At 45.8% G+C, this 23,382-nt stretch overlaps 1 protein-coding gene across 8 annotated transcripts in view; it reads left to right on the forward strand.

Annotated features, from left to right (window-relative positions):
* Positions 1-23,382, forward strand: part of PTPN2 (protein tyrosine phosphatase non-receptor type 2) — a 456,918-nt gene that overhangs the window by 399,211 nt on the left and 34,325 nt on the right. For all 8 annotated transcript variants that reach the window (XM_078687490.1, XM_078687491.1, XM_078687493.1 and 5 more), the window contains one exon: positions 37-138. In XM_078687490.1, the coding sequence (XP_078543616.1) occupies positions 37-138 (102 nt within the window). The remainder of the gene's footprint in view (positions 1-36; positions 139-23,382) is intronic.

A 23,382-nucleotide genomic window follows, 5' to 3' on the forward strand; every position in this document is an offset into this window, starting at 1 on the left:
CACCGTTTTAACATGTTTTGTGTCAAACTAATCCAGACTTGTTCGGAAACGTTTACGAGAGGACCGAAAAGCAAACACAGCGCTTCAGGTGCGGCAGATGAAACAGAAACTAAGTGACGAAGAAAGGAAAAGAAAAAGGTGGATATATTGGAAACCTATTCTCATGTCAGTTGGGTGTGCTGCAGGCATTTTAGTTTGTGCATATGCTTGCTGGAAGATGTATGTTAACGAAATATTTTTGTAACCAAATTCTTATTGCACAATGGCATTGTATGCACTATTTATTTGATATTACTTTAGAATATTCACCAGGAGTTTTAACTTCCAACTCAAAGAAGCTCCTGTAGCGATGCACTCAATTAAAGATAACCAACCTTTTTCTAGCTTGATATAAAGTTGAGATCTCATAACTCTTGTATGCAGGTACTTTTACAATTCCACATTATATTTCTATTTCAAACTGTTAACTATAATGGTACGTGTTTTAGCAAACTTAATCCGACATGTTTGATTTCATGCTATTCCAGGTTTTGCTGCTTTATCTGGGTTAATCCCTAAATAGGATCTTGGGTTCCACTTCCATGTTTAAATGTGAGCAATAAAGGCACTGCTAGAATTAAAATTTAAAACTCAAACCTGCATATTAACTTTCAACCTGATATTCTTACAAACTTACTGTAAATTGTTTTATATTTTTACAACTTTCAAAATGTTGTATAATATTTTATATGTACATCATATATACGTTGGTAAGTGCTTTTTTAAAAAATAAAAAAGTACAATATGTAGTACTCTTTCGCCCTCTTTTTTTTTCTTTTTTTTTTAAAATCCATTGTGTAGCATTGGATTTTGATACCATACCACAGTTTTAAATAATTTGCATTGCTCTAAGCAGAGAAAATGATCTCATAGCCTAATTTCATTGTCCCCCTCGTTACCCTTTTTTGCACTCCTGATTCTTCAAAAGCATCAGTTAGTCAGGTGTAAGATTTTTAGTGTTGCATTTTCCTAGATTTCCTACACGCCATGTGTCTGTTTTTATAAAAATGCTTCTAGCCTGCATACCATCTTATACTTGTAGTATAGGACCACTGCAGATTTTGGATTCCACACAATAAAGCATTTTTTTCCATATTGGTAGATTGGGAGAAAAGCTTGGGTAGGGTTTTGGTGCTGACCTTATCAAAGAATACCATGTAAATTGTTTAAATAAATGTTATGTTTAACAAGTAGGTTATTGTTATATTTCAAAAAATTGTTTTGTAAAAGTTCCAACATTCCATTAAATGTGAAGCATGATACTTGGTGTCGAAACTTTTTTTTCAGTTTTCGAACAATTAATATTGATGATGCATTGGCTGTTGTTGCTGAACAGAAAACAATATGCTTAGCTTGATTTAGATATTTACTTAATATTTGACATTTTGTATATTGGTTCTTAGTTGCACACTTTAAATCAATTTGCTTACAGGCATCTTCAGCAAATGCAATTATTATAAAAATACAAATCAAATTATTACAAATAATCACGTAGAATCAATTTTAAAAAGTATATATATGTTATATTAGTTTTCAAAAGCAAATTATTTCATTTAACATGCTGTAGGTATTCTTCATCAGCTTCTTTGTTCTATTTATACTGGTCACGGGTATAAAGTCAGTACCATATTGTGGCCATTCACATGTAAGAAAGTCTGTAGTGCTTAGATTCTGCCCATCCACTTTACTAACTCGGATATGAAGTTGACAGCACCCCAAAACTCAGTCCTTCGAAATGCAACACTTCTTAATATTTGACGTTGAGCAGTGGACTGCCTTTCTCTATGATAAACCCAATTTAGCATCTCTTGCTTCACCATCTTCTAAGCATTTATCAATCTTGCCTATGAAATAGAAAAGAAGGTTGTTAAGACAGGTCCCCCTCCTCGATTAGCAACCCCGGATTGCAGCGGTTGCTCTGTTCAACCCAATCATACTAATCTCCCTCCCTCCCATCATTCTATTCTGGATATGCGGGGAAACCTGTTCAATATGTGTTATCGCTTTCCTCAATATGTAGCTCAAGGCTGGCGATCCACTGTTTCTCCTTAAACTGAACACTGTGGCCATTCATGACCATTCCCTTTTGTATATTGCTTCCCTGCTCTAGCGTGTCCCTTGGTTTCTTCTCCGGTTACTTTGGCTGTGTGCAAGTGAAACATGGTCTCCAGATTGTCAGGTTCATTAGAGTTGTTGTGTTCAGAAAAATGTAACTTCAGGATGAGTTCGAAATCTGTGGAAACTCTGTAATATCCATCTGGTGCTATGAGGCTTGCATGATTTCCTAAGCTTGGCCTCAGCATTGCATCAGTATTCTTGTCAATAATGAGAACCGTCCAACACAATGAGGACTGTAGGATCTCTACAGCACAGTGTGCATTTTTGTGTAGAGCTGCTGGACTAACAGTATGACTGTGGTCTACACACCCTAAGACTTTATTTGTTTTAGTTCCAGTACTATGGGCTCTGATCTTCATTCTACCTGTTTACTTGATGGTTTTCCTTATTGACCGAATTTTCTGTTGAAACTGTATCCAAGAATAATATCTTTGATCTTTACGATAGCACAACAGTAAACCTGTTTAAAACATTTTTATTAAAAAAGGCGTCTTAAAATGGGGCTTGTTCTAGATTTCTTGTTAGTTATTGACTTTGAGAGTTTGTACAGTAAATGCAATTACTTTTTTTTAACCAAGATGTTCTTAATACAAAGGTTTGTCTATAGAAAACTATCAGTTCTTCACGAATAGATTTTAATATAGCATTGAAATCCTTGAGTAAAAAAACTCTGCCTTAACAGATTCCTTCAAGCACAGCTTTGTGGATCACAAGTCCTCTGCCAGGAGCCAGTGAGATTGTCGAAATGGCTGTACCTTCAAGGAGTGTCACTTAAGGCCAACCTTTTGGCAGGCTCACTGAATGCCTGGGTGGAAAAAATTCAGCAGATATCCGTCAGAACATGAATGGCTTCTTCATCCGGAGGTTGTTGCAATGCGTCTTGGCGGGTGGGGACTGAGTGCCTTTGCTTGATCTTTACTCCGGTGCCAAGAATGTGTTAGCTCCAGCATGCTGGAGTTTTCCAGAATGACGCTCCTGGGGAGATGCATTTCACCTGCAATGGGACTGTTGTCTACTGCACCCCTTCCTACCTCTGCCACACCTTCTACAATTACTGAAAAGGATCTGGAAAGACCCAGTTCAAATTATCCTCAGAAACCCAGAATGGACCAGGAGAGTGTTGTATTCCTATCTTTGACCCTGAGCATTTGCTCTCCGATCCATCTACTTCTTTGGGAGGACCTCCTGTCTCACCAGCAGGGCAGGTTCCTGCACCCAAACCTCCAAAATCTACACTTTCATGTGTAGAGATTGAGCAGCACCAACAGAGCTGGCTTGATCTGCCTGCGGAAGTATTGGATCTTATTCTTGCACCTAGCTGGTCAATTAAATCGGGTTGTTCTTGCCATAGAGAGAAATATGTGGCCTGCAGTGTGGATTATCAAGTTAACCCTCTTCAGGTCAGATTGTCTAATGTTTTGGTGTTTGTTTCATCTCTAGCCTAGCAATGCCTGGCTGTGGGCATTTTTTCTCAGTTTGCCTTACCATCCCTCTTCATTCTAGTCACCAACTGTGAAGCGTATCTTAAAGGAGCTCATGTCTGTTTCCCACTGAGCCCTTTATCATCCTTCAGGCTTATGGAGAGTTGCTCTCCGAGATCACTGACCATTAAAAGGTATTTCTTATTGCAATTACTTTTGCACTGCATTTCTTTTTAGTTGCATACGCTATCAGTCCAATAACCATATACCACCTTCTTCTAGGACAAGCTGTCCCTCAAACTTGTGCGTCCTTTCTTCTGAAGGTGATGTTGTCCTTCCGTGTGGAACAGTTCATCACTTTCTGTGCCTTTTTCTTTCTGCTTCACCCCTCTAAGTAGGAGAAGCTACATCGGTTTAAGCCAAAAGAGATCTCTTTGCTTTTTTATTGAGCACAAGAATCCGCACGAGAAGGATGATTAGCTTTTTAATGAATGTATTAAGATGGCAAACATCTTCTGTCCAAAAACATTCTAGGCTCTGGCCAAAAAGGAGCCTCCTGAGAGCCTATGGGCTCATTCCACCAAAACCAAGGCTGATACTATAGATTCAATGTGAGGTGTTCACTGATGGACATCTGTCAGACTACTACATAGTCAATCGGTATACCCCTTCTGGCATTGCAGTCTCAACAGTCTGGTCTGCAGGAAGGGCCATTTCTTCCACTTAGTGTCAGCAGGCAGAGGGCACCTATACACATCTCTCTGCCATCACTTATGATGGCGGTATGAGGTAGCTGTGGATGCCAGATGGCACCACCTTATTAGTGTGCAGGAACAACTGCTATGAAAACTTGCAGATCTAGCCTGGGGGATTTTCAAAAGTTGAGCAATCTTCGATTATGTAGCTTATCCAATAGGAAGTGCTACCAAAGTTACAAAACTAATTCGTTTTGTACAAGAAAAGCACAAGGAATTTTTTTTTGATTTTTAAGAGGCCCACTTAGAATGAGTTGATCATATATGTATAAATGACTTTCTGGTCAGAGCTTGTTAATGTGAAATAGGAAGATTTTATCCGCTGAGGATAAAATCAATCAAAAACTAATATGCAATCAGCATTGTGTGATATTTAGGTATAGCTCGTCTGGTGGGTAGAAGCTATTAGAGTTCTATTTGTGTGAGATTTGGGGAATGATTTAACTGGAAGCTGCTCTTTACAATAATACCTTTTTGAACAGTATTATCCACTTAGTCTACCAGGAGAGATACCGTATATTTCTCCAGGTTCAGCCAGATGCCTCAAGCTAAATCTGATGAATTTTGGTAGACTTCTGGCCACTGGCTCCAAAATGCACGTAGTTGGACACTGTTTATTAATATTTATATGCTCATTTTGGGGTCCATTGCTGCTCTTGCCATCAGACCCTCCAGCATCAACAATAGATATTAACCTCAACGTTATATCCATCATGGAAAGCCACTAGAAATAATTGTATCTAAAGTTCATGAAACTCCTATGCTATTGAAGAAAAGTATATAAACCTCAACATCCAAAAAGGGAAAAAGTAGCCAATCAATATCTCCAAGTGGATTAGTTTGCAGACTTATACCTCTTTCATTTAATAATAAATTGTGTCAACTAATTGTCAACATTTAAACACCAGATAAATGGCAGAAAGAAAGCTGTGAGCCCCGAAATCAATCCAGGATAGGAATCTGAGTCTCACTTTCTCTAGTTCCTCCAAGGCAAATCAGCCTTGTGTATTAAAGTGTTGCTGGTGGAGATCTGTCTGTGCTAATTCATAAAATGTGGTAGCAATGCGATTGTCCCCTTGGTACAATCTAAGTAGGCACAAATGTTTGTCATGAGAAGAATCACACCCCGATTTCGCTAGAAGGTTGGCACGTGGCCAGTAGCCAGAGGCATGGTTGTAAATGAAACCTCGTTTTTTGGTGTCAGGGAGGGGAATCGGTCGTATTGTATTTAATGTAGAAAGCCCTGTTCAACCTTTTATTGGTTATTATAGACTTGGAGACAAAGTCCTTTTCAAAGTGAGTCACCTCTACAGAGAGATATTTCACACTTTGTCAGTTATAAAATATATTTTTTATAAGGAAATTTGAAAATATCATTCTTGTGAATGAATTCCTTATTCCTTAAAGTCTAAAAACTTCAATAAATATGTCTAAACCGATTCTGTAGGCCTTGTACTAACAGGCTCCACTCATAAACATTCAAATCATTCATACGAACGGTTTCTGTTGAATAGAGGCCGAGGGTTAGGTGGTCTTCACTATCAATTCAGTCTGGTAGTGTCCAGTGACAGTAAATGTCACATTAAAAGCTTGATATGGCAGTGTGATCAGTTTGAGTGCACATAGCCACCTTCCTGAGATCAAATATGTATCTTATAATTCATTCAATCGAACAGCTTTAAATCTTTCTTGTGGGCTTACGGAAAACTAGAATATGCAGTAATGTGTCCCTCATTACCCCTTCCACTTTTTACTTACTAACTTGTGCAGCTCCACCCTTTTAGATGATTGTGTTGGGAAGCTTTATTTTTTGGCCTGACTACATTGTTTGTACTCATTTAAAGTTATTACCTTTCTTGTAGTCATTCACCCTTATTCTAGTTATATCTGGCCCCACTAATTGATAGTGTGGAGGGAAAACTGAAAATTGCCTTGGACTAGTCATTACCCAACACTATTTTGCATTTGCGGTTATGTCTCATACAGTCAGTAATCAGTCTTATATCAAAGATATTAGATCCAGGCCCAATTTTTGTTAGTCCTTAGCATTTTGTCAAACGCCCTGTCCCATCAGTTCTATCCAGGAGTGCTTCCCCATGCCTCCTGCTAGAGCTGTTTAATCAGCTTACGGAAGTCTCTCTTAATGAAACTTTTCTTGTAGAATTGCAGGTTAAAAAGTCGACGCTGCAGGTGGTTTTCTTAAGTACTTTCACAAGAAAAGAGAGGCGGTAAAACACTCCAGTATATCCCCCAGCACTAGCTACACAACACAAAACTACTTTAGGGTTGAAAAGCACGAACTGGTATCTCAGTCCTAACTTTCTAAATGAGGGGATCATTAAAAGATCTTTGAGACGTTGTCTCACCCATAACATATCAAGGCATGCTTCTTTATTGGATGACCTCTCACACTGGGGTAGGAACAATGCCACTCTAGCGGACTCAACCGTGGGCAGCTAGTCTGAACCCAAAGAGTTCTTAGAAATCTGCTGTCAGGACAATGTCTTGCGTCCTGTTATTTAGACAAGAAGGGAAATCATAGTGAAGCATACGTAGGGGTATGTTCAACCATTAGTTTATTATAGAGTACCACTGGTATGGTTAAAATATTCAAATATTGGTCACTATGTGTAATCAATGAAACACTTGACCTTAGGGAGCATAATTACCAACATGTTTCGACCATTTCAAATAGCCTAAAGATGGTTTTAGGTCTTTTTCGGGGTAAAGAAAAACTCAAATGTGGTCTATTAACACACCAAGTGAAAAAAGATAATGGGGATGGAAATAATTAGCACCCTACCAGTCCCTTGTATCCATTCTACTATACTGTTGGTCCCACTATACGGCAGTGGAGGGGGCACAAATAGAGCGTCATTCTTCTGACAAATGTGTGACAATGAAGGTGACACCCCCCACATCTAGCCATGACGCACGCAGTATACTTGAACTCGGGTCGTAAAATGGATGCAAGTTTTGTGTTGTGTTTCTTAATTACTAAACACTGAGAGCGCATGGTTACGGGCTTTGATGAGTGCAGGGCTTAGAATCTATGAAACAAGGAGCTTTATAAGGGTCTGTTTACAAATGTTGCCATCCAAGAAAGGAGCAAAAATGAAATTTCAGCAGTCTTCAACACTGTTGACCGACACAGGATCCTACTTTCTCTGTGTTCTTAACTTTCCTTTTGTGCTCTATTTTGCGGCAGGTAAATTATTTTCTCTCTGAGATTTCTTCAGATTCATCCTTACTCCCTCACCTCTAGCTGCAAACCAGTGTCTTGGGTGTACTGCAGGAATCTGCACCCCTCCTATGGCTTATAAATCTAAACATGGTGCTGTTGGCACAGATATTACATCCGATTAACTTGTCTTTACATATGTAAGCCAACAGCACATAGATTTTGCTAAATGTACATGCAGTTAGTGAACAAGGAACTGTTGATTGACCTCTGGCCCTGCTTACTGTTATATGGTGAGTGAACATAAATTACATTGGATCCAACTAAAAACTGGATTTGCTGGATTGAATACTTTAGCCTGAGACTTTGGGCTCTTGCCCCTGTCCTGCATCAGTCTTCAGAACCCTTGGGATGAATATTTATTCAACACTTACCTTACGGCAGAACCCCTTTCAGTGGACAATGGGGCAAGCAGAAGTTACTTGGCACACACATGGTGACTGAGGATTTTACTCCCGATGTCCTGGGTCCCTACCTACTATGGATCCTGCTCAACTGGGCCAAGCACCCCTTCTGCACCTGACTCTGTTTGGTAGCGTTGGACGATGTGGAGAGCAGTGAAAGCAGTGCGTCCAATAAATCAATGTCCAACCAAATATTTTTCATATATAGAAAGTAGTAATTGAATTAAAATTCTGCTCATGCGAAGGTAAACAACATTCAAAAGCAAGAAGACCCCGTTTGAGATTGGGGCTCTAGTAGTTATCAGGCAACTCCCCGTCCTACTAACTTTAGTACAACAGGTTCCGTGTTATAGCCCATTCACTGATGGCCACATCCGGGGACCGTAGACTATTAGAAGATCACTCAAGAGTTCTCCCGTCTTCAGAAATTCAGTCACAAGAGTCTATGGGGTTGCAGTAACTTTGGCAGTATCCCTCCCGGGGCCCTAAAGGCCCATTTAATGACTTGTGCTCCATATTGGGAAAGTTGGGCTGCACGCACTCACATGCAGGCTCAGGATCTCTCCCCCGAGCCACTTTACCGGCTGGTTGTTCTCGCTCCGGTTGATCTCCTTGCTCCGACAGGGCTCCGGCGATGTCCTTTGATTCTCGGGTTTCTTTCGGTGCAGTTGTCAGTATGCAGGCCAGACCCACCTTGGTCACAACAGAGAATTCTCTGTCCCGGGTGATGACCCAAACCCTTGGCCTCAGCGTTTCCGGTATCCCATCCTGGCTTATGGGGTCACCTCAACGGCACTCACAAGCCCGGTCACACTGACCTGGTGTTGAGGTTCATAGTAACCCCCTCTCTGGCACACAGGGCCACCGATCACGAGGTTGAGCAGACCTGGCGCCCTCACTCCTTACTCCTCTGGCATACGGCTGTTGCTGAAACAATCCAGCACATAGGCTATGGCCCTATCGGTGCAAAGCAGATTGCTCACTCCTCGCACAGGGAGTCCTCACTGTAGAGCTCACCCTGACCTTGCTCCTTGCAAAACTGTTCTCTTCCTCACAAGGCACATTGGTCATGGCGAGGAGGCAGGCGCAGGAGGATTTGGTTTCCTTGGCTGTTACTTCACCGAGCAGGGAGACTAGCAGGCCAATGCCCCCAGCCTGGCCACAGGCAGAAGTCTTGCAGAACTTCCCCTCCTCACACAGTCTGTCTGTCTGGCTGGTCGGCGGGTGACAATGTTTGGGGTCTCAAACTTCCCTACTCATAGTCCTTTTCCAAGCAAAAAATGTAATTTATTGTCTAAGTCTTTGAAGTTTTATGTTGGGGTTCTGCTTCTTTGAAATTGACATCTTTACCCTGAAGGATGTCTGTCACAGCAGGCAGGACTCCGAAGCTGATTAGGCCACCACAAGTTTCATAGGAGTAACCAGAGTTCACACCTGGGTGTCACTCACAGTGATATGTGCATCAAACGGTTAACCCTGTGCTCCCAGCCTACTCTTTTGAGTCCCCTATCAGCCCCATCGCTCTCTCCCTGAGTTGTGTCCAGGCCCCTTCATTGTGATCTATCATTGAATCAAAGAGCCATTTGAAATGCACAGAGAGAACCTGGCTCTCCCATCCTCCAGTGTATGTTTACACAAATCCAACTGAGGGGATTCTTCTTCTCCTCAAGTTTTCATCAGGCAGGACTGGGCTTTCTAAAATGGAACCCACAGTCCTCCATGTAATGTACCAGTGCAGGTACACTTGCACCCAGTGTACATATACACAGCACACTTACTGCACATCACTGTTGTTCAGTCTGCACACCCTGTTCAGTACCTCAAACTTTCTACATTGAACGAGAGTGTATTATTGAAATTGCACACTGCCAGCATACACACATACAATTACTATGTGTGCACTGTACCATACTTCACCCGTTGTTTAGTGCACTTCTTGCGAGCACACATGCACTCAGCACGTTTCCATCACATACGCCCTCCCACATCACCCTGATGTAGGCCAGGGATGAGTAAAGCAATCAGTAGCAGAACTTTTCAGAAGGCAAGTGAGCTTCTAGGTCTCACTCTAGGGACACAGGGTAAAAATAATTTGTTCACTACAACTTATCGCTGCACAGTATGCTGCCACCACCATGCTTGTGCTGCTTAACTCCTGGTAAAGGCTGTAGCCTTCCACCACTGTGAGGGCAGCATTTTGGGCACCCCTCCCGGTCCAACAAGACCGCAATCCCTGAGACCGGCCAATGTCATGGTGTGTGTGCATGATCCTTATTGGACTATGACAAAAATAGATCCACAGAAGGGATCCACACAACAGTACAGTTGGGCACTCAGAGCAGGCACTCTTGTCTTACAATGCAGAGTATGTTTATGTCCCAACACCTTACTTCACCATGTCACTAGGATTCCTAAGTATGCTGTTTCCATCTCAGGCATATGTTTTTTGTTTTCTATTTTCAGTCAAATACTTTTTTCAATTCAAGACTGGATTAATTTAATATGATGCTGGGATTGTCTTTTTAAAACTTCTCTAACAGCAGCACATTCATAATGCTGCTGCACCTTTGATCATGGGTCTCAGGAAGTTTGACGGCTTCCATCTGTAACCAACTATATCAGATAATCATGCATTATCTGCCTTTCAGGAACATATTATCTGCAGGGACCTTAGTCTTTTTCTTAAGGTTGACCGTTGACACATACTATAAGTGCTCATAATTCTACTAGATCTAGAACACTGTGTGCCCTGCATTCTGCCTCTGAGCTCCTCTTAATAACAAAGGTTCAAGAAGAAAACGATGTGGTGGAAAATCCTTCAGGGTTTCACTCAACTGGGGACCAATGTGGTCAAACTTCTAAGGGTGTTGACCTAGATGTGGTGATCCAGTAGCTTTGAGTTGGCTGATTTTTCTGGGAATCATTTTATAGTGCTAAAATACCGTATTTGTGGTTTGGAAGTAGGCCCTAAAAATGCCTTTAGGAATTACAGAGTTAATTAGTTATATACTTGTGTGTGAAACCGAAATCAGCTTACTTCCATCTGTGTTTCATTCTTAGTTTGGTGAACTTTTACCCAGTCACCAAATATTACACATGTAGCGGTAGGCAAATTTAGGTTGCACATCCATAACAAGGGACCTCAAATAAGCTAGTTCTGTGTTGGTTCCAGGAGTGTGTTTACAAACTGTGTACATACTAGTCAGCTGAAAGTTTTAGTTTGTTGGGTGTGTGTGTCAAAAAGTCACACAACCCGGAGACCCGGGGTTTTAAATTTGCGGCAGTCCTAGCAGGGCTCCAGCAGCCCAAATAAACAACAGAATCCTTCTGTTTAGGAATTACCAGGACACTCAGGCATGCTTAAATTATATTTATTAAACCAAGCTTCTGTACCAATGTGTTTCGGATTTCGCCTTGCTCACCACATTATTGCGGTTTATGGTTGAAGTAACCAACCAGCATCCTGGCTCTTTCTCATTCTCAACATGAGGTTTTCCTGTCACTTAGAGATACGTTTAGAAACTCCTTCTGTAGATTTTAATGTAAAGCTGATCTCACCAGTTCCATGCAAAAATCATATATATTACGCAGCACTTCTTAATCCTTTCCCCCCTAGTTTTCCTTTGCAAGATCCCTTTGTTTGCTCAAGGATTTAAATTAAAACCTGCCTCTCTTGTGCTCAGTGTATTTTAGAGGACAAGCAGTGATTCTTCTGAGTGTTGCTTGTAACTTCTTTGTGCTGTTGCCCTCCTTTGTCCTCATCTTACTTAATCACTGATAGCTTATGCAGCAGTTGGCTTGCATAATGTGTCTCACATCCTTGTAGAACATTTATATTAATCATAGTGTGGAATTGCCTGGCTTGTGTGTAGACCAGAGATGCACAAATCCTTCGAGAGATAATCGATGTAATCATCCGTAAGGTAACTTGGGGTCGAAAGAGCTTCACCCACCAGGGACAGTACAAAGTACTCTTCTTGCCAGTGACTTAATGAGGCATTCCCCCTTTCCTTTGTTCCATGAGGTAGAGACCGCCTCCCTCTTTGGGCTTGGGTCAGGGAGTAAAGTCTTCCTTTACTTTGTCTCCCAAGACTTTTATCGAATAGTCTAGCTGAACTCTTCCTATGTGAGGTTCCATACCAGTCAGGTAAGCCGACTTGCTAGCTACTTCTGTTCCCCCTCCAGTTAAGTCTGTCATCAATGTTCTGAAGATGTTAGTTAAGAAGGGTAAGGCCACCCAGTCAGTGAGCAGAGAGCCTCAGCAAATAAGTTCCCAAAACGTTTAAGCACAACTCTAGCCCACCTTCCCCATGCTTGTGTTTAACAAGACGCTGAAGAACAAGCAGACACTCAGATACGCATTGTCCCACACTGCCCTAGCCCTTTTAGATATTCAACTATTTCATTCCTCCTGGCATGTCTCCAAAGCACCAGGTGGTAAAAATACTTGTACAAAAAAGTAGAAATTTGCTAGTGAATGCTTTCTACAAATAAGAGCAGTCGACTAGAAACTGAGTGGACATGAATTAAGTCAGCCAGTTATTTAGTGATGCAGCTGAAAACAACTTGATATAGCATGGTGCAAGTGAAAAGTGGTATAACATGCAGGAAATTTTCACTTACCATCATACAGTGGTAAGACTAATATTTTAGACCGCTTTTGCCAAAGAATTCATGTGCTGGCAGAATTTCAGTCCCATAAGACTGATTGGTCTGCGTGCAGATGTTTGTCAATTGGATAATCACTTCTGGTGATTTCAGTTTTATTTGGTAACAGCAATCCCAGTTGAGAAAATCCAGGATAGACCGAAACTAGGGGTTGGGTAGACTTGGGTGACTGATTTGTGGTTGCATTTGAAAATCAAGCAATCAATGGCTTGTATATAGTGTGTTGCACACTGGACCAAATCCAAACATATGCAGTCAAATGCGGTCAAACAGGATCAGCTGCATTTGCAGTAGTGGCCACCAACCGAGCACCACACTACGGAGTATATGACTCCTCCACAGCGTTCGTTTCTGGAGTGGTAGGACTTTGCACCCATTTCCCTAGCAGAGCTGCAGAGCTCTAAGGAATCCTCCCTAGGACTGGTAGTCTCCTCAGAACTGGGTCTCTAGTTTTGTCTTCCTTGGCTGTGATTATCTCGGGTGCTGTGGATTCCTTGGTGATGAGATCAGATTCACATGAACGCTCGAAGTAGGAGCAGCTCGATCATGAGTTACCTAGTCCCTCCTCAATCTCTATGGATCAGGCTGCAGCATCATTTTGCCTCCAGTGTGTAACTCATCTTGGATGCCTTTCTGGATGCCCTAAGTGCTTTGTTAAATACCAGAGGGGCTTAAGAACCAGCCGCAGGCACCAGTGTCCTTGAATATTCACCAGGTGTTGGACTGGATCTAAAAAATCTTGAAGTGCATCTGCGTGCGGTAGGTGGCGCTGATCGGCATATCATCCATGCCGAACTTGATGTATGCAGTGCATATATAAGTGCCACCCCATCACACTTCATCAGTTCTTTTCTTTCCATGCCATCAGCAGAGCTACCTCAGCCATTTTCGACATTTTTTTTCATCTTTTTATCAGTGTTTTTTCGAGCAATTTCTCTCCCAGGGTGCCTTTTCTCCTAAGAAAACTGTGGTTTTAAACCCTGTTGAGCCTGCCACGGCGAGATGTGTGACAGACCCCCACCTGTCTTGCTATGGTGCCTGCAGGTGGACCACTATTTCAAGGGCTTCCCTGAATGCTGTGGGGTGAGCCCCAACGTGGTCCAGGAGCAGGCATTGAAGCTCCTAGTCACTCGGCATCGGACTACCTTGCACCTCTCCAGGTCAAAGTTGCCTGTAAGGTTCAAGGCCTTCTCTCTGAATCGTTCCCGTTGGATGTTGTCCAGGTCAAGTTCTTCATCAGGTTAGTCCCACAAGAAAGACGAGCAAGAAGTCAGTCATTTCTCCGACTTCACCGCGCTGATTCAAGTCATCAGACGAGACGCGGGCATGTCAAAGTTTAGACCCCTGCACCCACACCATGTGATCTTAAATTTGAATATCCACACAGTTTGGGACTTGGTCTCTCAAGTGCTGCCCATGGTCTTGGAGACGGCCCAAGCCATTCTTACCTGCTGATGGCAGAAATGCAGCAAAGTTGAAGGCATGCTGCGGACTGGACACCACAGACTCGCCGGGTAGATCAATTGCTTCTTCTACAATGCTCTGCTGCCATGCCTGGCTGAGGTCATTTGGCTTCTCGGGGATGTCCAGGGGGATGTCCAGGCATCTTCTGTGGTCATGCTTAAATAACGAATTTTACCGATTCGGTATTTAAGAATAGGTAAATGGGATGTAGGTAATTTTTCGTTAAAAATTACCGAATCGGTATTTACCGATTCGGTAATTGCCATTCATCCCTATGGGCCTGGAGGCCCATAGGAATGAATGGCAATTACCGAATCGGTAAAAGGGGGAAAACATTGAAGGGTGGCAGAGTGTCACTTTGACCCCTCTATTGGGTATGGGTGCACATGTGGCACACATACATGCCCTAAGGGCATGTATGTCTGCCACATGGCACCTTTGAAAATGCACTGATTTGCATTTTCAAAGGTATTCCTTATTTACCACCAACTTATAGTTGGTGGTAAATAACGAATCCTAAAATGGGAAAAGCACTCATTTGAGTGCTCCCTACATTGCAAATTCGGTAATTTACCGATTCGGTATTTTAAGGAATCTGTAATTTACCGATTCCTTAAAATACTGAATCGGTAAATGACTAAATTTGCAATTTAGGCCAAATGCCCAATACCAGTCGGAAACAGACGAAATTCGGTAATTTCTGCCGTTACCGACCGGTATTGGGCCACCTACATCTGACATTAAAAATACTCACGTTGTCGTAGTTCCTGCCTGCCCTAGAACTCAGAGACTGGATGTTAGCGCTGGATTTGCATAGCGCATATTTCCATATATCCGCCCTGCCAACCCACAGATGTCATCTGTAGTTCACGGTGGGCCACAAACTCTTTAAGCTCTCTGTGCTTCTGGTGTTCACAAATGTAATGGCTCTGGTTTCAGCCCATCTGCAGAGGTCAGGGGTTCCAATCTTCCCTACCTCAACGACTATCTTTTGAAGGAGGGGCTCGCCCCAGGATGTTGTCACCCACTTTCAGACTACAGCAGACCTCCTGCACTTGCTGTGGTTCCATATCAACGTACCAAAGTCACACCTGATGCGATCTCAGACTTTCCTTTTCATCTCTGCCATCCCGGACACAGTGCAGTTCTGCACCTATCCTCAAGAGCGGCAAGTCCAGGATATTAAGGCTATGATTTCTATGTTTCAGCCTCTATCCTACATATCTGATAGAGACTTCTAGCCGCAGATTCCTTAACGTAGAATTATCCCCAGTCATGAGACTGGATCCAGAAAACTTTTTGCCACAGCATCCCTGCGTGCCGGGGGGACAGTACCACGTGTCTACGCCTTGACGTCCTCCGCGTCCGTGACGTCAACGAGGATACATAAGTCCCATCCTGGCGCGCCTACGTCAGTTTTTTTTCTCTTTCCGCGTGCAATGCGGATCTGGTTGAGCCCTGGCCTGTTTTTAGGCCGTCCATCCCTTTTTTCACATTCAGTGGAACAGTGTGCGAATGCCTTCGGGCTTCAAGACGCGTCCCATGTCGGCGACGGACCCTCACCCAATTTGCATGTGGTGCCTGGGTGAGCACCACGACTCTGAGAGCTGCGACGCCTGCCAGCGTCTTAAGCCTAAGTCGCGACCGGAGCGTCGGATGAAGTTGCTGTTTGCACACTTATCCAGGTCGGTGTCCTCTCCGCGTCCGTCTCCCACCTCGGAAGTAAGGAACCGCCAGTTTCGTCTATGACATAGGCTTTCGCCGCAGCACCTTGGGCTTGACTCACCAGCTCATAGGTCCTTAAGTTTGTCTCTGAGGCCTTATCCTCCTTCCGCGGCGGCTTCCGTATCCCCGTGGGACATGTGCCCCTGCCTGTTGCCTCCCTATCTGCCGTTTCCCGGTATGGAGGCGACTAGGGCCCAAATGACAGCCTATGCTGCCGCTCTGCAGGCTTCTTTTGCCCTTTCTCCACCTCCTGAGACGTCCGCGGATCCCTTGCTTCGCGCGGGGACTACCGCAGAGTCGCGGGCAGCTCCGGCACCAAAGGTTTCAGCTCCAGGACATAGGAGAGTGGTGCCGTCTGGGTGTAGTCCTTCGGGGCTCCCCTCTTCAGCACCTAGCGTCTGTCTGGCTGCAAATCCCTATGGGGCTCCCTGTGGCGTCGCAGGTGATTGCCGGGACCCCGGGCTTGTCCCTGGGTCCCCCTCGGCCCTCTGAGCAGGCTGCTGCCTCACCAGAGGTCGAGCCGGCGCCGCTTCGCACCAGGGACCCTCCTCCCTGGCTCCGGTGGAGTCACTGGTAGAGGCAGGGACCTGGGGTACTTTCCCAAGGGATGTACGTTGTTACAACGCATGCTTTTACCACGCATGCTTTTACAACGCAGGTTTTTCAACGCAAGTCATTACAACGACTTACGTTGGGTGGTGCTGGATAGTGAATAGTTTAATTTACTATTCCAACTCCAGTCCCCGTGGATAGTAGGGAAGGTGTTGGATAGTAAATTAAACTATTACTTATCCTAGAGCGCCCCCCAGTGCAATTCGTTGTAATGACTTGCGTTGAAAAACTTGCGTTGTAAAGGCACTGCGTGGTAAAAGTTGCGTCATAAAGGATGTTTCCCTTCCCAAGTCCCCCTCGGTCCTCGGTGATGGCGGCTGCTCCCGCCATCACCACTCCAGTCACTCCAGCGCCACCTGATGCCGATCAGGCGCTGTTGGCTGACTCCACAGAGCCGCGCCAGTACCCGGTTCTGGATTTGTCTCCTGAAGTACCTTAGTCTCCGGAGGTTTGTCATCTGTTGGTGTGTTCCTCCCCAGAGACAGGGCGCCGTGTAGTTGCCTTTTCGCCGGCATCTTCTAAGGCAGGCTCTTCTCCGTCCCCACGGCCAAAATCCTTTAACCCTTCTTTCCCTCGCTCGCGGCTAGCTTCTCCACCGGCCTCTCCACCTTCCCCTGAGGCCCCTCAGGTCCCTCATTCCTCTGTAGATATTCCTCTATGCTGGGGTTGGACGCTTTCCCCTGGAATTGGGGATGGGTGGCTCAGTCTGCAACCATCACCCACGGAGGAATTGCTTTCACCTCTGCGGCGCCCTACTGAGGCCAGTTTTACCTTTGTTCGGGCTATTTCCACGGCTGCTGGTATTTTGAGGATGGGTGAACCTGTCAGGAATTGTTCCTTCCTTTTGAAGCGTCACTCCATAATTCTCTTATTATCCGGTGCCTCAGGCGATACTGCACCGCCATCGTCCTGCTCTGCATGACCCGGTCTGTCTTTCTTTCCACCCTTCTACTCAAGGCGCTCTACTGCGTAATGCCTTTCCGTGTTTGCCTTTGGTGGTGTTCCCTCAGTCTCTGGAGGCCCGGTGGTTGGATTCATGGGGACGTAATATCTTCGCTTCTTCCAGTGCTGCCTTGAGAGTGCTTAACACTTTGTGTGTGTTGACCAGGGCTACTTCTAGCCTGTGGGGTTCTGTGGAGTCCCTTCTTTCTCATGTCTCTCATGAGGGTGCCCGTGCTGATCTGCGGGCCCATGTGTTGGACGGTAGGGAGTTGGCCGCGTTTATTCTTCGGCTGTGGATGTTGCTGATGCTATTGGCCAGACTATGGCCACTTCTGTGGCTCTCCGTCGCCATGTTTGGCTCCGCGATGCTGTTTTTCCTGAAAATATTAGGGAGCGTCTGGTCGACCTACCTTTTAACGGGGTCCTGCTGTTTAATACTCATGCAGACTCAGCCATCCAGCGTCTTCTTGCGGGGCTTCGTTCTCCTCCTCCTCCGCTTCAGTAGGTGGTTTGTTGATCCTCTGGGTCTTCGTGGGAGGTGTTATCCCACTGCTCCTGGAAACTGACGTGGAGTGACCGTTACACTTTTCGTGAGAGATACTGTACACCGGGCCCTGAGTTGGCCTACCTCTTTAGTAGGCTGCTGGTTCAGCCCCCGTTGGTAAGAGTGTTCTTTTTGGCTACTTACTAAGCCTGCGGTGGTTTTTGCCGCAGGGTTTCTAATTTTTTCTCTGATGCGGGATTTCTTCCCTAAGAGTGGTTCCCATACTTCTTGGGCTGTGTCCTACCCTACGTGGGGTATTTGTAGCTATTTATTGGATAGCCTGTCTTATACTGGGAAGGGGTGGACTTCCCCTTGCGGGTTCCTTGCCCTTCCTGGTGTTGCTGTATGCCGCTCGTGCGTTTTCGTGGGCAGCTGCGGCATTGGGCGGTGTTCTGCCTCTGGTTTGCTGTTGGCCTGGTCCTCTGTCTGGTGTCCAGACGGGTTATTTTCCTGTGTTAATGACTTGGTTCGTCCTACTTGTTTCTCCTCTTGTTTTCCAGCTGGTTGTTGGTGGGCACCCATCGGCGCCCGCCGGTTCTTCTCGTCCACGGCCAAGGGACTTGGAGTGCTTCTGGTTTTTCTGGAGCTTTGTGGGACTGTTTTTCTCTACTACCCGCCTTATTACTGAGGCGCTGTTCGGTCTGGCCTGTTGACATCCAGCTGTGATGAGTTTGGCCGCCCTCTTCACTGGGTGTGTTCCCGGTGGAGGGCTCTTAACCTTAGTTTCTGCTCTTCTCCTTGAAGTCTCTGGGTTGCTGTTCTTCCTTAGTGCCCCTCTGCGTTGCCTGTAACAGGGTTTCTGGTGGAGATCCCATGTCCTTTAGCTGCTGGCCTTTTTTTGCATTGCCTGTACCTGGGGCTTCTGGTGGAGGTCCCTGGTACATTGGTTGCTGACCTCCTCTCCCTTCGTTTTGCCTCTACTGGGGGCTTCCGCTGGAGGTCCCTGGTAAGTCGGCTGCTGGCCTCTTTTTGTATTGCCTATACCTGTGGCTTCCGATGGAGGTCCCTGATACATTGGCTACTAGTCTCCTTTCGTCTTGCCTGTACTTGGGGCTTCCGTGGAGGTCCATGGTACATTGGCTGATGGTCTCTTTTCATAGTGCCCTTCCTACTCCTGCTTGGTGAGGGCGCGGCTGCCGCTTGTCATGGATGACACATTCCCTGTGGAGTGGTGTTCTATGTCATGCTAAGGTTTTAGTCTGCTTTGGGGGGATACTGGGCTCTGGAATCCTAACTTACTCAGGGAACATGGTAAAAATTTGAGTTTAGTATGGCTGAACTCAGAATGATAAAATACATATTTTAGTGAAGTTGGTTTTAACATTCTGTGTTTGAAAATACCACTTTTAGAAAGTAGGTGTTTTCTGACCTAACCATCCAGCCTGCCTCTGCTAGCTTGTGTATTAGCTGTCTGATTTGTTAGTGACAGGGGCTGGGGTGACTCCAGGAGACAGGGGGAGTCAGCAGGGCTGAATAGGCACATCTACACATAGATGGTTGGGTGGAGTCGCCCCTGGGTCTGAATAGGGCTGGGTTCGCCTTCCACAATGCTGGCTCCACCTCCTGTGGTGCGTCTTATGACCCTGGCCTACACTGACACAGGAAGGTGCACACTGGCAGGATGCACCCAGAACTGGTTTGAACTAGGTCCAGGCCTCTCTGCCTTCAGAGGACAAAGGAGTTGCTGGTATAAATATTGGGGCCCAGAGATTTAGATTACTTCTGAACTAAGGAACCTGCCAGGAAGAAGGACCGGGAAAGCTGAAGGAGGAGTACTGCCCCTATGCTGTTTGTTGAGGGGTGGCCTGCAGTGGTTGCTTCTGTCTTGGGTAGGGAAAGGACTGGACTGTGCTTTCATCATCATGCTGTTAGAATTTTCTCCAAGGGCTTGAAGTAGAGCTTGCCTCCTGTTGGAAGTCTCAGGGATAGAAAAGACTTCAGAGATCTCACTGGAATCAAGGAACCTGCCAAGAATAAGAGCTGCCAGGAGGAGTACTGCCCCTTTGCTGTGTTGTTGCTTTGTTTGGTTGGCCTGCAGCTGCTACTTCTGCCTTGGGCAGTGAAAGGACTGGACTGAACGTTCTCTACTTGTGCTGAGTATCTCCAAGGGCCTGAAACCGAGCTGGCCTTCTGTTAAGAAGTCTCAGGGACTGCAAAGACTTCACCAACCTCTGGGTACTGCTCCTGGAACCGTTGTTTCAGTTGCTACAGAGAAGAGGGAACTGCAACCGACTCTGTCATCCGACTCCGACACTGGCCTTGTGTCCTGAAGGCACTGCATCGAGGCACCGTCTCGCCCTGCACCGGCCACCTTGGTCTCACCGACGCCGTCCTAGACGATCGTCACCGAGCCGCTGCTCGCACCGCATCGCGAGGCACTGCATCCTGCATCGCCTCGCTTCACTCTGCTGGCCGGGGCTCACCGACACGGATGCTGCTGGCTCGACACCTGTGACCGCCTCATCACGCACAGCTGTCCGGTTCGGCCCGCACCGATTCCCGCCAACCGGTGCTGTCACTGCATTGCAACTTGCCAGCACCGCATCGAGCACCGTCTCGCCCTGCACCGCCCGCCTTGATCTCACCAATGCCGTCTGGACAATCGTCACCAAGCCGCTGCTCGTACCGCATCGAGGGACACTGCACTGCTCCCACTTTGCACAGTAACCGCTACGGACGCCACGACCGGCTCTGTCCCCTACACCGCAACCAGCCAGCACGGCATCGAACACTGACTCGCCCTGCACTGCAAGCCTTGGTCTCACCGACGCCGTCTGGACGATCGTCACCGAGCCGCTGCTCGCACCGCATCGAGGGACACTGCACCGTGCACCGCTTCCACTGGCACCGCAACCGCGACTGATGCCAAGACCGACTCACGCCTCCGTGTGAGTCGCACTAAGAAAGGTACTGTTAACGAGTCTGTCCCGCTGTTGCTGACCCGTACAGACGCGGTCAGCTAGAACTATGAGACTCAGCATCACGGTAGAGTCGGACCGAGCTACCGACTCATACGAACTGTGTTTTCAACGGAACTTTGCAATTTAAAGACATCTTGCAACACAACTATTTTTAAAAGTACTGTACTGTGGATTTTTATCGTATTTGGTCTTTAAGTATATAAAAATATTGGATATTCTAAACTGGTGTGGTGTCAGTTTGTAGTGTTTACACTGTATTACTGTTGGTTATGTGCAAATGCTTACACACTGCCTTTAAGATAGGCCTGACTGCTCGTGCCAAGCTACCAAGTTGGTGAGCAGGGGTTATTTTAGGAGTGTAACTCCCTTATCCTGACTAGAGTGGTGCTTTCTGCCTGGCTTTGGTGCAAACCGTAGCCAACCAGAAATCCTATTGTTAACATGCCCCTTGTAAGATTAGGGCTCATCTGGTAGGTCCAAATACAGATCCAAAGATTGGGTTGAAGTCCTTCCTTTTGGCTACTGGTACCAAACAGACACTGCCATGCTGTCATGGCCAAGATTTTTCAGGCACTGTCTACCAAGATCCTGGTGCCTGTGTCTGAGATTGAGGCTCCTAATACCATGGTGGCCATAACATGTTCCCCCACTAAAGCTAGCCTTGGTCATAGAGCCCCATGTTCTCAAGCGTGATCAGCAGATTTGAAAGAAGCCGTTTCCCAGTCCTATCATCTCAAACCCAATAGACGATGTGTATCTGGCCCGCAGGACAGTCCAGTCTTTGTTTCTGGAGGTCCCCCAGCTGAATCTGTTGTTTGATACTACCCCAGAGGGTAAAGCAACATCCTCCCACAGAGACGAAGAGAAGACCAAGTGCTTGAAGACGTGAGAAGGGGTTGCATATGTCCCTGGTAACTCGCTGAGGCAAGTCTATGCCATCATGGCCAGCCAATTTCTCGGCCTCTGCAAGTTTTTTTACAGGTACATCTCCTGCTCCGGGAGTATGCCTAGAAGTACACAGTTTAATACACACCTTGCCTAAGATTATATGGAAGACAATTGCATTTTTCCACGAACCTCATTGATGCAAAAATCAGGATAAGGAACTCCAGTCTACCCATGCTTTTGAAGTCATGGCTCTGAACTATAATTGGAGCTCCAGGAAGGTCCTGGACATCCCCTTTGAGGAGAACTTGGTAAGTGAAAGATACAGACTTAAGCTTACTATCTGATAGTGGACCAAAACAATGACTGACAGAAGCTTTCTTTCATGCACCTGCTCCCCATACCACTGCCTGCAGGCAGAGGCTATGCGAGAGTGATTGTTTCATTGTAGCTTCATCCTGATAGTCTCCTCCATTGCAGGGATCAATAATGCATGAACAGAGAGCTGGAGCATAATTCTTCATAGGTACGAGATCATCCAGTGCATCCTAGAAACCATCTTCAAGGGCTGGAGTCATCTACCAATAGCCTCCTTCGCAAGCCATTTAAATAGAAAGCACAGGTTGATTCTTGTATGTGTTCCTTATAATCCTCTCACACTCCCTTCTCCAATACTGATACTAATAGCCCTCCAAGAGATCAAACTGTCCTGGGTGCATGACGCCTGGTACTCTGCCATTCTCAAACTACTTGTAAATGCCACATCTTTCTCCTTGATAGGAAAGATGTCCTGTGAATAGAGTTAGGGAGAAAAAGATAACTCTCCCTACCATCGCTCAGACGGAGCACGTCGTTATGATTTGCTGTCTTTCAATGCCTACGTTTCTGCTTTGAGATCTTAAATCCTGGCGACTGCTGAGAATTCCTCCACCAGCACACCCAGGCCGAAGCATTGCCACATTGGACTAGCAAAGAACATCTACCCATTTATACTTTCAGTCCATCAATCGGAATTGTAAGCGCGCTACTAACCCGTGAAAGTCTCAAGGCGCTGCAGGTGGGGGGGTGGAGGGGGGTCCGCAGATCTGTACAGCCGAAGAGCCAGGTCTTGAGGGTCTTCCTGAAGGTGTTCAGGGAGGGGGCATGTCTGATGTCTGCCTGTAGCTCGTTTCAGGTCTTGGCTGCAATGTGAGAGAAGGATCTTTCACCTGCTCTGGCTCTGTGGATGCGTGGGGTTTTGGCCAATGCGAGGTTGGAAGATCTGAGGTTTCTTTTGGGTACGTGGAAGTTGATTCTGTCGTTGAGGTATTTGGGTCCGTTGTTGTGTATGCATTTGTAGGCGTGAGTGAGGATTTTGAAAGTGACTCTTTTCTCCATGGGGAGCCAGTGGAGACTTCGTAGGTGTTGACTGATGTGTTCGTGTCGGGGGATGCTGCGGACGAGTCTGGCTGCGGTGTTCTGTATTGTCTGTAGTTGGCAGAGTAGGGACTTTTGATGCCGGCGTAGAATGCATCTCCATAGTCCAGTCTGCTGGTGATGAGAACTGGGTGACTGTCTTCCTTGACTCAGGGGGGATCCACTTGAAGGTGTTTAAGCAGCTGGAGGCGATGGGGTTGACCTGTCGGTTCATGGTGATTGATGAG

Source organism: Lissotriton helveticus, chromosome 4_1 (genome assembly GCF_964261635.1).
Source record: "Lissotriton helveticus chromosome 4_1, aLisHel1.1, whole genome shotgun sequence".
Taxonomy (NCBI): Eukaryota; Metazoa; Chordata; class Amphibia; order Caudata; family Salamandridae; genus Lissotriton; species Lissotriton helveticus.